Source organism: Microtus oregoni, unplaced genomic scaffold (assembly GCF_018167655.1).
Source record: "Microtus oregoni isolate MIOR12 unplaced genomic scaffold, Mior012 000015F_ref0000493, whole genome shotgun sequence".
Classification (NCBI taxonomy): Eukaryota; Metazoa; Chordata; class Mammalia; order Rodentia; family Cricetidae; genus Microtus; species Microtus oregoni.
In genome coordinates this window covers 14,086,379-14,100,186 of record NW_024543074.1, presented here as the reverse complement: position 1 = coordinate 14,100,186, position 13,808 = coordinate 14,086,379, and the positions used below count along the sequence as shown (strand labels likewise).

The 13,808-nt window shown below is 52.3% G+C and overlaps 1 protein-coding gene across 2 annotated transcripts; it reads right to left on the bottom strand.

Moving 5' to 3' along the window:
- Positions 1 to 333: 333 nt before the first annotated feature.
- Positions 334 to 7,722, bottom strand: Lhx1 (LIM homeobox 1). 2 transcript variants are annotated; one of them, XM_041665258.1, is made up of 6 exons: positions 7,243 to 7,722; positions 6,261 to 6,940; positions 4,366 to 4,592; positions 4,001 to 4,278; positions 2,573 to 2,738; positions 334 to 2,238 (listed from the first exon to the last, which is right to left on the bottom strand). In XM_041665258.1, exons 2-6 carry the CDS (start codon positions 6,428 to 6,430, stop codon positions 1,859 to 1,861), a joined length of 1,221 nt encoding a protein of 406 aa, XP_041521192.1. In that variant the 5' UTR covers positions 6,431 to 6,940; positions 7,243 to 7,722; the 3' UTR covers positions 334 to 1,858. The 2 variants fall into 2 exon arrangements, with proteins under 2 accessions (XP_041521192.1, XP_041521191.1); XM_041665257.1 differs by having other exon boundaries at positions 6,261 to 7,722.
- Positions 7,723 to 13,808: the final 6,086 nt, after the last annotated feature.

Below are 13,808 nucleotides of genomic sequence, written 5' to 3'. Positions count from 1 at the left end.
GCAGGGAGGAGAAGGGGGTGCAGGCTCTCTCACCTAATCTCAGACCCGCATCATTCGCTCTCTTTTAGCTGTGGATTTGATTTCCATTTCCAATTCTATATTAACTTATCAGCAAATCACTTTATCAGTTAAACCCACAGAATGCAAATCTGTATTTAATAACAGCGAGAGGCAAAGAAGAGAGCTTGGTGAAGGGTTTCAGCCAGAGCCAAGGTGAAAGCATCACCCCAGTCTTGTCTCCCTCCCTACTGACTTCTGAGGGTCTGCTCAGCGCGCCCTTGGGACTTCCCTCCAATCGCTGAAAACATGGGATGCCACACCAGTTATCTAAACATCAGGTTTTCTATTTTTATTAAAAACTCACAAATTTATTCAACATGTTTTCTTTCATACAGTGAATGGTCTAATATGCACTGGAGGTCACACAAGCTTAGGTTTATAGAACAATAAAAGACATATGAGAAATTTAATATATAAAGGAACAAGTAGCAGCTGCTGACTGCATATTTGACCATAAAATTTAAATATTTTGGACTTTTATTTTAAAGACACAAAAATAAAACCTGTGTGGGTCTATATAAGTCATATTAACAATTTCATGAATGTTCAACAGGACTAAAAATTAGCAAAGATGTTTTTTTAAACCTTGTAACACTTTTTTTTAACACTTTCTCAAGTTGCTGGTGCCAGGCACCATTACAGTATTTGTGCTATAATTTATTCTATTTGGCAACTGTCTGGAATATCATGTTTTTCCTTTGCCTCGTGTAAACAACACCTTTTTACATACTAGCACAGTGAGCCGCAAGCCCTGCAAATCTGTCAGAACATCTACAGGAAAAGAAAAAGAACAATTTTGGTTGATTGTTCAAAACATTTTGTTTTTGAACAAGAGGTTTCAAAACAGGATATATTAGTAAAACACTGAACTCCTGAATTTAACATTATACGTAAACAGTTGACTGTTTTTTAGTTCAATAGTCTCTCTTTTTTTTTTTAAACTTTCATGTGAAGGTAGAGTACTTTTTTTGTAGAGGTGATGTTCAAGTCATTTTACTGAGAGGTGTGGCTGGAGACCATTCTGTGGAGAGACGGGTGTGTGTGTGTGTTTTGTGTGTGTGTGTGTGTGTGTTGTGTGTGGAGAGAGAGAGAGAGAGAGAGAGAGAGAGAGAGAGAGAGAGAGAGAGAGATTTGTGAAGGTAGAAGAATTGAGAGCTTTACATTAAAATTTTGAAATTTTGGCAAAAACAAAAATCAAAAACCCAGATAGACAAAAAATATATATAGTCCCACCTGATGCACAGCAGGTCGGTGTTTCTGAAGCTATTAAGAGTTTGTTGTCGTCGCTGAACTCTGAGACAACACTAAGATCTCCCAGAACTAGGACCCTCTTGACTGGAAAGACCCGACAGCTTTTCCTCCCTCACCCGGCTGAGCGGGCCTCTAGGTTTCCCTCCCCAGGCTCCCGGCATTGCCCAGGACTGTTCAAGGCTGCAGCTGTCAAAGTCGTCTTCCAGCTAGCCAGAGGAGCCGCTGCCGGTGGAGTCTGTCCACGGATCCAGACTCAGGTTGAAGGTTGAGGATAGCTGAGAATTCCCCTTCAGGAGCCCCAGTTCTGCGTTTTGCCAGCCAGTGTGTGGATATCCCAGCTCTACCGTGAGGCGGATTTGGATCCTATTTTGGACCCCCTTTGCCGTCCAGTCTCCCCCATAGTGAGAATGGTCCCCGAGGCTGGAGGAAGAGGAGCAGGAGGCTTGCTTTTTATATGTTTTTTTTTCCTATTTTTTTTTCTTAAATAAAAGTTCGTCTCTGTAGTCTCTGTACAACCACGAGATCCCGTGGCCCATACGAGGCCCCGCTACCACACGGCTGCCTCGTTCATTTCAGGAGGATGGGACAGGTGGTTCCCGTAGCTGGCCCCGCCATTGACGGACAGAGATGAGAAGGGTGGACTGGGTCCGAAGACCTCCGCTGACATGGAGTGGAGAGGCCCGGGCAGGCTGGGCTCAGGACTGGGCGAGTCCCCTGGGGGATGTGCCAAGATGTCGGTGAATCGCTGTGCCTCGCTGGAAGGGTGGTGGCCAGGCAGCGGGTGGTCCAGACCTCCCAGCGGCGTCCCCGAAGGCCCAGATGATGGCACAAAGGGTAGGTCCACTGGCGTCTGGGCCTGCGAGGACGGCGGTCCTTGCGGGAAGAAGTCGTAGTTGCCCCCGGGACCATAGTACTCGCTCTGGTAATCTGCCGACCAGAAAGGAGGTGTCAAAGCACAACCCTGGGTCTTGTGAGACCACAGGGCAGGAAAGACCTGGCTGCGGGCATCTCAGGGCAGCTCGGGGGAACTGGCTGTTCGAGAGGCACCAGAGCAGGAGAGGAGACTTGGCATAAAACTCAGAGCTTCTCCCTTCCTGGGACCCTTTTCTCACCGGAGCTGGGACTTCAGCCACCTCCCCTAACTTGCTCCGGGTCTTTGCCCCTACCCCTCAACAGAAGGCAAGCGGTACTTCCCGCGCTGCCACCCGCTTCCAGCGAAGCCGGCTCAGCCTAGGCCCGCTTGCCGCTCGGCCACACTCACCTCCGTAAAAGGAGAAGGGGCCGTTGGGGATGAGTTCGCCGGGCTCCAGGCGGTCCACCAGTGGCCGCATCCGGCGGGGACTGCGGAAAAAGGCGTGGCGCCGCGCGCCCAGCGCGCTCAGCTGTTTCATCCTCCGCTCCTTGGAACGTCGATTCTGGAACCAGACCTGAAGTACACAGGCACAGGATGAGACCCCGGAGACCCCACTGGCCAGCCGGGTGTGCAACGGGGGCCCAGTCACTCATTCCTCCACTGCCACTAGGTGTGTGTGAATGTGTGTGTGTGTGTGTGTGGTGGCGGTCTCTGAATGAATAGTACCAGGCCAAGGGTAGGTGTGCAGGATTCCCAAGAAGGGAGCTGAGCAGATTACTGCCTTGTCTGATTTTGTAGTCCCACTATATCCAGCAATCACACGCTTAGCATTATATTATCTTAGGGATCATAGACACTGGACCTCTTCAAAATAGTGTCATATACACAGCTTCCCTTTCAGGGTCTCTTGTTAGTCCCTACCCCCATATCATGTAGTGACAGAGATACAGAAAGCTTTCTGCTGATTGTTTCCCAAGGGTAGTGACACCAAAACCCACAATCTTCTTTTCACACCCACACAAAATCTCGATGTGCCAAACATACTTAGACATAGCCTCTCTCCAATAGTGACAGGCACACAAACCCATATTCATGAGCACAGGTTCACACAACCTCCCAGAGGCTGCCCTTCTAACACTTGGACAGGCGCATCCACCCACACCCTCACCTGGCCTCTAGGCACTTCGGATTAGACACACAGTACAGGCAGGGCCAGACTCCTGGTATCCCAGACACACTCTAGTTTAGCATCTTCCCAATGCAGTGGCCCAGCTATCTGCAGAAGGCTTAGCCTCCCCATCCTACATCAGGCTGCATCTAGGCGGAACCGGCTTCCCACCAAACTATCTCTCCTTCAATCCTGGGCACCCCACCTCCTTGGGGAGGACAAGCCTCTGCTCTGGCGGTTTTCTAACTGGGGCTCAAAACGCACAAATTTGGGGTTGGGGAAATAGAGGGAGAGCTTATTGTACAGAACCGAGAGGAACTGAATGACTCTGGACCCCAGAGCCACCTCTCTGCTCCTTAACAAGGGCAAGAAAGGGATAAGCTGTGTACAGAAAGATGGACTTTAGCTGTTGCCACTGTGCTGTTGGACATTGTGTTTTCCTCCAGCTGTATGGCGCACTCTCGAGTCACTCCCGTCCCATTTGTCCCATTAGCCACTGTCACCTCTGTGGGGCTTTTTTCTCATATTCCAATGTATCAGGTCAGCCTTTTCCTAGTCCCATTCACTTCTCCTACCCCCAAAACTCTGGGCTCTCCCAGGCTCAGCCTAGGTTCCCTTAGTGGCCATGTGAGCCTTTGGGGAACAGAGTGGCCAACCAGGGTTCTGACCTGGATGACCCGCATGTTGAGGCCAGTCTCCTGGGCCAGTTGCTCACGGATATGGCGTGTAGGCTTGGGTGTAGCTGCAAAGGCTGCCTTCAACGTCTCCAACTGCTTGGCTTTGATGGTGGTTCGGGGTCCTCTGCGCTTGGCACCTAGGTTCTGGTCATCATTTTCATTGCTCCCACCTTCCTTGTCTGACACGTTGGCACTTTCCGAGTCCTTGGCATCGTCCTGCGATGGGTCTTGGGAATCTGGAGATAAACTAGGGTCACTACCTGTGGTGGCTGGGAAGAGAAAAAGGAGTGATGAGCAGGGTCCTTTCTTTCCTCCCCGATACCCACCCTCTAGCCAGTTAGGAATCCTGGTCTCACCAGAGTGGAGGCTGTTCTCTTTGGCGACACTGCTGTTACTCAGGTAATCCTCTTTACAAACGAACTTGTTCTCGTCGATGATGTAGAGCTCCTCGCCGGTGGAAAGCTGCTTGTTACACATCATGCACGTGAAGCAGTTGAGGTGAAAGACTTTGCTTCGCGCTCTCCGCACCAGATCGCTTGGAGATATGCCCTGCGCACACCCCGCACATTTGGTACCGAAACATCTGCGTAGGGTGTGCGGAGATGAGAGAGAAGTACAGCAGACAGGGTGAAATAAAAGCCGCCAGAGGAAGAAGGAGAGAGAATGAATATAAAAATTTATTAAACATAAGAGGAGGCAGGAGAGATCGCGGGACATCAGGGAAAAGGGAGGGAAAACATTCGGTCAGTGTTAACGGCCCAAACTGCCCCTAACCTCTAACCTCATGCCCCAGGGGAAAAAAGTGTCCTGAGAAAAGGTTTCCAAGTGGCTACAAGGGCAGAAGGGAAACCGAGCACACATTTTCCGATTAGATTCAGAGAAGTCAAATTCGAGCTAAGAGCTCCGCAGAAAGGTCCCGCTCTATACTGCTAGCTTTGCCTTGCTTTCACCACAAAAAGACCTGAGCACAGGCGCGGGTTGGCAAAGTCCGATCCCGCTCCGAGTAAACAAACACTGACTCTGAGAGAGCCTTGGTGGCTGTAGCTGGGCATTTGCCACGTTCGTGCGCAAAAGCCTGGCAGATTGGCGCTAGCGGGAGTCGCGGCCAGGTTGAGCGGGCTTCAGGAGTCCCGCTGAGCTTAGCCGCTAGTCAGGCTCTGAGAGCCCCGCAAGCCGGTGGGGCTAGCGCTTCTCCGGCACGGATCTAGCCCTTGTAGAGTAAAAACCCGAGCAGTCTGCCGAAGCCCCAAAGCTCAGCCTTTCCACAAAAGCAGCTCGCACCTCCCTTAGCTTCACAGGTCCTCTACAAACAGGAGCCGCACGTCCCGAATCGTCACTGGGGACTGCGCTTCCTGGTCCTTCGGGCTAAGGAGGCCCGGTGGCTTCAAACTCTTTCCCAGATTTGATCAGTCCTCACAAAACAAACCAAAATAGCGGAATAAAGTGTGGGATTTCAAACCAGTGGAAAATACAATATACATTTGAGGTCATTCTTCCCAGTTCAGCTTTGATTGTGGCAAATAATCAGTTTTAAAAAATATAAGCAAAATGGTAAACAGAGGAGAATTTTTCCCGGCTCTAATGAGCCGCGTGTTCGCCAGAAGGTGGCCTTCCTGATGGGGAATCGGCTGGAAAGGCCGCGAAGAGGAGCCGGCGCTGGGCACTGGGCCAAGGCCAGCACGGTACCGTTCTCCCAGGTCTACGCTTATAGGCCAATCAATGTTTAGGGAGACCCCAGGCATACAGAATTGGCCTCAAGGGCGGGCTCTTTATTGCGGCTTTTTTCCACCCCGACCACCGAGACTCTAGTTTGGAAAAGACCTCTCGGAGAAGGAAAAGTCAGTGGCTGGAATAAAGCCGGAGCTTCTGAGCTCAACTTGAAGGAGCAGCTATCTGGGAGGCCCGGAAAAGGCGGTTGGTTGCAGGAGAGCTTCGGTTCGGGAAAGGCGAGCTGGAGCTGCAACCCCGAGGCTGCTGTACCTCTCCAATGATGTGGAGGGGCTTCTGAGCTGAAGTCGGCTCAGACCCTTTCTTTTCTAGGCACCTGCAGCCAAACACGGACCACACTTTCCAGTACCAAGTAGGACAGATATCTCGGCATCCCAACTTCCTAAGAGGTAGAAGCCAGAGGGACTTGGCTGCCCGAGAGAAAAGGCAGCTCCTAATGCGGCCACGCTGACCTCTGATCCGAAGCCGGCCAGGAAGGGCCCGTGGGGAGGGAGCAGCAGAGGCGCGGGAGGAAAGTACTCACCGGAAGAAGTCGTTTTTACAGTAGAGCTTGCCTTCCCGGGAGAAGCACTTCTCGGTCAGGTTGCATTTACATTCACAGCACTGGACGCACTTGACGTGCCAGGCCCTGTCCAGCACGTTCAAGAGGAAACGGTCCAGGATGGGCCTTTTGCAGCCCGCACAGTGCACCATGGTCTTTGGTTTGGTCCGGTGAGGCTCCGATCGATGGGGCAAATAGAATCGAGGAGATGACTCCTGAAGACAACCAGCCTGAGCTTCCCAGCGCCTCCAAAAAGAAAAAACCCGCTCAAGTCGGGCAAGCAAAAAAAACCGCACCAGCAAATCAAAAGGGGAGAGACCAGGCTGGTAGGGGGCAGCCCGGGAATCCCAGGGCCGCGGGGCTGGAGCAGCGCCACCTCAGCTCACCGGGCGAGGAAAATCAGTCTCCAGCGGACAAGAAAGCGGCTCTTCTGCCCAAAGCCGGAGAAGGAGTGAAGGTCACCGAGAAAGGGGGCGGGACGGAAATAAATAAAATTGAAACCGGTTAAAAGAAAGACAGCAAGAGCTCGGGATTCAAGAAAGCGACGCTGGGTTCTCTCCGGCTTGAGGTAGAGCTGTCAGAAGTCAAAGTGCATCTGCTTTTCTCGAAGTATGAAGGCAGGTTGTGTGTGCGTGCCAGACCGCCCACCACCGGGTTTTTCCCTTAAAAAAAAAAAACACGGAAAGAAAAGAACACAGGAGTAGAACGCTTTGGATCCTACGTTGTCGGCTTCTTGCAGAGAGTCGGGACAGTCTGGGCGACCGCGCTGGGCCTGGGAAGGGGTCGAGGGCAGACCAAGGGATGGGAGAGAGGGCAGGTTGGGTAGATTTGTTGATTGTAGTTGATGCTTAGGTCCCCACCCCCCTTTGGAGAGTGTTTTTGCCAGTCAAAAATGAAAAGGGACAACTTCGGGCGGACGCAGCCGGGCGCACTCGCTCGCTCCCCACCGCCCCAGCCCTGTCACCTCGGCCGTTGGCCTGCCAGGCGGCCTTCCGTGTCCTCGCAGCGGCCCTCCCCGCGCCTGGACTCTTTCGGGAAGGCAATGTGATCTGGCTCTTCACCGTGCCTGGCCGCGCATCCTGGCTTCAGTCACAACTCGCGGCCGCTTGGGCGCGCAGCCCCGCATCGCTCGGCCCACGCTCCCGCGGCTTGCGTTTCAACCCCACAGTCTCTCGATTTTTTTCCCTCCCCCCTTTTGTTGTGGTGGCAAATCTGGCTTTCCTTTCTAGTATCCTTCCTTTCTTTTTTCCTCTCTTTTTCTTTTTCTGGTTCAAAGGGAGGAGCCAAGGGGAGGGGGCGCCTTGGAGAGCTTTAGAGTAATGTCCTGGTGCAGCGGCTACGGAAGGCCAGCAGCTGGAACAGTTCGGTGCGGCTCGCCGGTATCGCTGTCCGGTCCGCGGGTTTCTTGTTGGCTCTCTCCCAGCGCGCGTCCCTAGGTCTCTGGTCTTCTGGCTCAGTCTTCGGCGCGTCTCTCCCAGCTCCAGCGGCTCGGTCACTGTTCCTGGCTGTTGGCTGAGCCCTGGAAGCCCCCTCGCCTTAATGCAGCGCCCGCCGACGTCACGGCGAACTGCGACCAATCAGCGCCTCGCGGTCCCTCTGTAAACCATTCTGCATTTTCCCCCCCGGCCGGGGAGAGTGCGGGGAGACCGCGTTTAGAGGATCAGTGGCGGTAGCCCCGCGCGGTACCGGCGATGGCAGCGAGATGTCCTGGCCCCTTCCAGGTTTGGTAAGGCGTCGGTTTCAGTGTCAGGGAATGAAAGAAGGTGCGGAGGAGGCCAGAGTTCCGTGGGAGGGTGGGGGTGGGGCAGAGAAAGCCTGGTTGGGATTAGAGTGTAACTGGGTCTTGTAGCTTGGGAGGTCCAGGTACACTGGCTCTGCAATTCAGTAGGTGTCAACAGCCCTCCTCTTCTTGCTCCTTTGGCCTGGAAATTGCCCCCGGCACAGTTCGAGTCTTTGGAGAGGTAGGGGGCGCTTGGCAGCTTAATCTACCCCCCCCCCCCCCGTCTCTTGGTGCCTCCTCCCCCAGTCCAACCAAAGTCCACCCGGCAGGGTGTCTGGGAGACACGAGTGTCGATCTCCCGCTGTGCTCTCTTGGAAAGTTGATTCGGGCGGTTTCCTGATGGGGGCGGGGAAACCGGAGGCGCGGCGCCAGGACGCGAGAAGGAGTGGGTGGGGAAGAGCTTCGGGTGAGGAGTTGCAACTCTGGCGAGAAGTTGTGAGAAAATTGTGATCCGGAGACACCTTTTACAAACAAAAACAAATGACTAGGTGGGAAACCGCGGGACTCTCGCGGCTGGGGGAGGTGGTTGCAGCGGGGGACAGCACCTCGGCTGCAGGGGAGGGAGGCGTGCAGCGCACTGGCAGTGTAGCCTGGCTCCCAGACCTTCCTTTTTCCAGGCTTGAGCTAGTTCGTTTCTTCAGACATCAGCGAACCATACCTACCAGAGTACACTCCTTAGGGTTAATACACTTTCCTAATTTTGTCTGCGTTATAAACTCCTGGTCACCGTCTACCGAGGGGAGGGGCGGATCTGCCTAGTTGTGGGAGTCAGATGCTGGCCCTTTTAATGATTCTAGTTTCCAGTAACACTCAAGTTAACTGTAGCGACTGATTTATTTTTTCTAAGCTTAACCCAAATTTGTCTCAAAGAGGTGTTACTTTTGCCCCCTGTTTGGGGGAGATGCTAGGAAGGTGCATTACTCTAATTTCGAGGGAAGTAAGGGTGTCCCTGCAGCCATATCTAGATGATATTTCAGAATCTGCCTTTTGAGTTACTTCATCTATGCACCTGGCAGATCTTCCACAGGTCTAAATTAGGAGAAAAGTGCGCCGAAACGCAGTTGGACTGGCAGTGAATTCGGGTCCACAAACAGAATACCCTCTTCCAGCGAAAAGAGAAGCTGCCCCGAACCTGGCTTATGTTGGATGGCATTGTTAGTTTTTAGAGCTGTGCCAACGCCCCCTTTCTGCTTTCTCTTGCACCTCCCGGCAACCCTGAAGCTCTTCAGTTCTTCAGTAGCTCTGCCTTCCCGCCGGCATGATAGTTGCTTTGTAGAACCAACCACCAAGGCCTGCCTCACAGGATTCCTCTGCGACCCCCCCTCCCCCGCCGCGCCCCGAGTGTCAGACTTCCAAAGCATTCTCGCTACCCTTGTCCACTTCCACACTCGCGTGGAGCAGCTGTGGACTCAAGTAGCGCAGCCAAGCTCTCACGCAACAGCCCCTCTCCTGTTTTTTTTTCTAGGCTTAGACTCAGGACTGAGTGGGGGTTAGAAGGCGGCTCTCCCACCTATTGGGAGGGCTCTTCGGGTTCGGGTTCTGACTGGGCGTCTTCCTGCGGACCCGACACTTCGTAGAACAAGTATCAAGAATTTTGGTACCCCCAGACGTTCCAAGTGCGGCGAAGCGCCGGATCCTCTATTATTACCCCGACTCCCAAGCGGCTTTCCAAAGGAAGGGGCCATCGGTCCCCAGGCTCTCTCCACCCTCAGCTGTTTCAGAGCTAGCTGCTATCGCCCTGGACTCAACCGCCCCTCTCAGGAGCCTGTAGTCGCCCGGGTCCCTGGTGGCTCACTCTCGGCGCAGCTGGGCTATTTCAGTGCAAAGCAGAGGGGCCCGGGAGGGGCAACTGAGAAATTGCTGTCTCGGGTAACTGTAGGGTGCCACTGGACTCCGTTGCCCGCCTTTTCCGACTTGCATCTTCCTTCTGTAGTCGGGGAGAGGTTTTTACTGATTTGGGGGTGTAATGACTTTGAGACCAAGAAATGGGAGAGAAGGCCCCTTTAGAAGATGGGAGTTGGGCGAAGACAGGACACTGGTTCTAGGGTGTTGTGTTCTGCATGTCTCCGGGTTCAGATGGTGAAGAAAACCGGTCGCCGAGCCAATCCCGGCTTCTGGGATGTGTGTATGTCAACGAGCGAGCGGGAGCAAGGCAAGGCAAGGCATGTATCTTGGTTCCTTGATTCTGTCTAAAATCCATGTTTAACACTTCGGCGGTGACAGCACACAAGACTAATGTTTTTTTTTTCCCCCTCCACCGTTTCCATTGAGCTCTTATTTTGAAATGTAATCAGTAGTGGAGACAAGGAGAGAAAACGGACCCAGCTTTCTAAACCCGCCGTCTCTGAATCCATCGAATTCAGCTCTGTGTAGGTATAAATGACCGCTGAAGATCCCCAACCTTCCACCCTCACCTACACCACCGCACTGTCCACGATTTCAAATACACCCATTTTACTACTCTCCATACCTCAAATTCACATAGACACTCAGTCACTTATATCCCGGCGAGTGTCCTGAGATTCAATTTGGACACCTGGCCATCATTCTCCTCCACCCTACTCCCAAGGCACCGTCGGGAAAGGTCCCAGAGGGCCCAGACGGCCTTCCATAGTCGAGATTTGTCTTCTTAGAAGCTTCTCAAAAGCAGTTCGAATGGAGGGAGAGACCCTGTCTCAGAACTGGGACTAACCAGCCTTCCCGGCTCATACACCCGATCTCCCTTGCCTCTTGGGTCCAGAGTCCTTGAACCCATATCCTCCACACCCCCTAGTCCAGCCCGGAGTGTTTCCCACCAACCAGGGACAGTTCTTTCTTATCACTGTGGGTTGCTATTTAATTCCTAAAGCGGCCACTTCCTTCCTCTAGTCCAGACCAGGTCCCCAGAAGAGGGAGAGGAAGCCATGCCACAGTAGTCTCCTAGGGCTGCCAGCCACAAAAACCCCGAATATTCAGCAGCATAGGTCTAGTAGGGAGGAAGGAAGGAGCCAGCTAGATGCACCCTGGACCCCGGCCACCTGGAAGCCACACAAACTCCGCACAGACCTGTGAAGATCCAGCTTATGCAACACGGAAAACTGCTCTGCTAGAGTCTCTCTGATCCAGTACCCTCTTCTTTCCCTTCCCCTCTCTCAAGGTTTGGGCTCTTAATATGAAGTTCTTTCTAGTTTATATCGTTGTCTCCCCTGAACAGCATAGTAAGTGAGTTATTCTCTACACTTTCCCAGACGGGAACCCCAATCCAAGCAAGGGTACCTGCCCCTATCACTGCATTACTGAAGGTGAGAAGTTGGGAAAGGTGGGCCTTGCAACCATGTTCCAGAGTGCTCTTTGCCCCCGGAGGCATTTTCCAAACCGAGCTTGGGCAGTAGTAGGGAAGGGACAGTGAAGCCAAGAAAGGGCAGTATCCTGCCGAATATTATGACATGCACCTGGCCTAGATAAACAATCCAGACTTCGCATGAGGGTTGGGGGGACTCTGAGCATGGGGAGGATGGTTAGAGCAGCAGCGAGGTGGAGCATGCTGATGATCCCAGTCAGTCCAGCTGAGCAATGGTAGTCACCATGGAAGAGAGAGGTTGCGTTGAAGGAGACAGAAGTGAATAGAAAAGGCGTGAAGAAGAGACCCAAAAGCAAGAGGCTGTAAAGGGAGGGAAGATGTGTCCAGAGAAACACATGGAAGAACGAAGCAAAGAAAGGGGAAAAAAATACCCTTTGTCGTGGTTCGCTGCTGTAATCCCAGTACTTGAGTTCAAGGTTGCTACTCAGAGATGTCCAGGCAAGCCTGAGCTACAGAATAATACAGTGTGGGGGAAAAAAAAAGCTAGTGGAGAGAAACTAGAAGCTGAAGAGTCCTGAAGCTTCCAACCAGGGTCTTCCACTGGGACCTAAGTGGGCTGTGCATGTGACAGGCACATTCCTGGGCCGGAGGAAAGGAGGTTGGAGTCTGGTGGGAGACTTAACGCCTATGGAAAGCCTGTGAGCAGCACTGGGCAGGAATCCAACAAATAAATAAAACATCTAAGACAGCGTGACAACAATGTGTATTTGGGTGCGTGCCCGTGTGCCTCTGTGTGAGCACACACTCACACCCGTAAGGAAGACAAACGGGGCGCCTGCCTCAGAGTAATTAATCCTCTCACTAATTGGCTCTCTCCCCTTTACCTAATGGTGGTGGTCACTGCTGATATCTGGAGAGATATCAAGTGGGAAAGGAGGGAGGGAGAAAGACCCCCAAAACTAGCAGCCTTTGGAACTGAGAATGAGTTTGTTCTGAAGTTGGCAGCTCTAATCCCTTATCCTCAGCACCTCCCTCATTGTTGGGCAGAGTTTAACAGATGTGACTGACTGCCTTGCCTGTCCAGGTTTGGGGCAGTGTTAACAAAGATCATCTAGACTTAGAGTGACTAGATCATGCACACCGAGGACCTTCGGTAGATGTGCACCTGGGACTTAAGTGTCTCCGCTGAAAATCACTCACTACTCTGCTAGACATGGCCCACACAACAGTCTGTGACTCTGACTTTCTTGTCCTCCCCCAAGGGAGCTACCTGCAGTCACTGTCTGTTCTTCCAGGACCTCGGAGAGATGCATGCTGTAGTCCCTGACAGAGCTGGAGAGGTTTTTAGGATGGCTGGGGAAACAGCTTGAGAAGAATGAAGAGAACGCAGTAGAAGGGATGAGGCTAGGCCATGGATGAGGAAAAACTTGTAGAGTTACAGAAATCCATTCAGACATGGAAGTCCACAGAGTGGCTGTCATCTGGCAAAGCTGTGGTCTCTGGGGACGAAGGAGGAATGAAGTGGCTGCTGCTGGGTGGGGAAGAATGTTTAATGGGTGGGAAGGCAGGCAGGTAGCCATGCCTCTCTGCCTGTGTGACAGCTCTATGTGGGCAGGGAGAAGGCTCCACATACTCACCCCACTCCATGTTCAAGCCTCAACTCTAGGGAACAGAAGCAGGGGACTGATCTGTCTATTGGTAGCTGAGTTGGCTGAAGGGACCCAAGGTCCACTATGTGTCTGTTGTTGGAGTGTCCAGGCTTTGGGAGGTGAAGGTCAACTGTCAAACCTCTGAGGTAGCAGTGTCTTCTGTTGGCCTCCTTAGAGGCTAAGTAAATAGAGTCAGAGACCCGAGTGGAGGGCACATAGTTTCCTAGAGAAACAAAATAACTCGCAGCCTCACTAAACACAATTCTTAATTGCCCCTTGGGGGCCTTTGTACATTTGACCAAAGCAAGTCCCCAAGCAGTAACAGCAGTATTACTACTAGGGACTAGAGGTCCAGAGAGAGCTGGGGGTGATGGGCAGACCAAGAGAGGTGGCTGGTATGTCAGAAGAGGTGAGACGCTTGGCTTCTTCTCAACATCACTGTCATGTTTTAAGAGGGAAAAAAAAAAGAAGAAAGAAGGAAGAGAAAAACAAGTAAAAGGAATACAATTTCAGGGAAGAGAAAGAAAAGGGCATATAAAAGGCAAATAGAAACCAGAAAGGGAAGAAAGTGAAGAAGAAAGAAAAAGGCAGGGAGGTGGAGAGAGACTATAATAAAAGAGGGTGAAGGCGGCCCCAGGAGGCTGGGCCTCGTCCCAAACCATCCGTCTTCATTGTCTCCGTGTGTGCAAAGGCAACTCCGGCATAAGGAAAAGCCACTATTGGAGCCGCGGCTTTATTTTATATCCTATACATCAGGAGGGAGGCAAAGCTTTATTTTCGCCAAGAGACAGATATTTTATTTCTCTCTTACGGTTTTATGT

Excerpts from the sequence above, each read along its gene's own strand:
- Lhx1 (XM_041665257.1), bottom strand. The coding sequence starts at position 6,430 with ATGGTGCACTGTGCGGGCTGCAAAAGGCCCATCCTGGACCGTTTCCTC. Across the intron at positions 4,593-6,260 it reads TGTAAAAACGACTTCTTCCG|ATGTTTCGGTACCAAATGTG; the intron begins GTGAGTACTTTC and ends CACCCTACGCAG. Across the intron at positions 2,239-2,572 it reads CCCCTTCTCCTTTTACGGAG|ATTACCAGAGCGAGTACTAT; the intron begins GTGAGTGTGGCC and ends TCTGGTCGGCAG.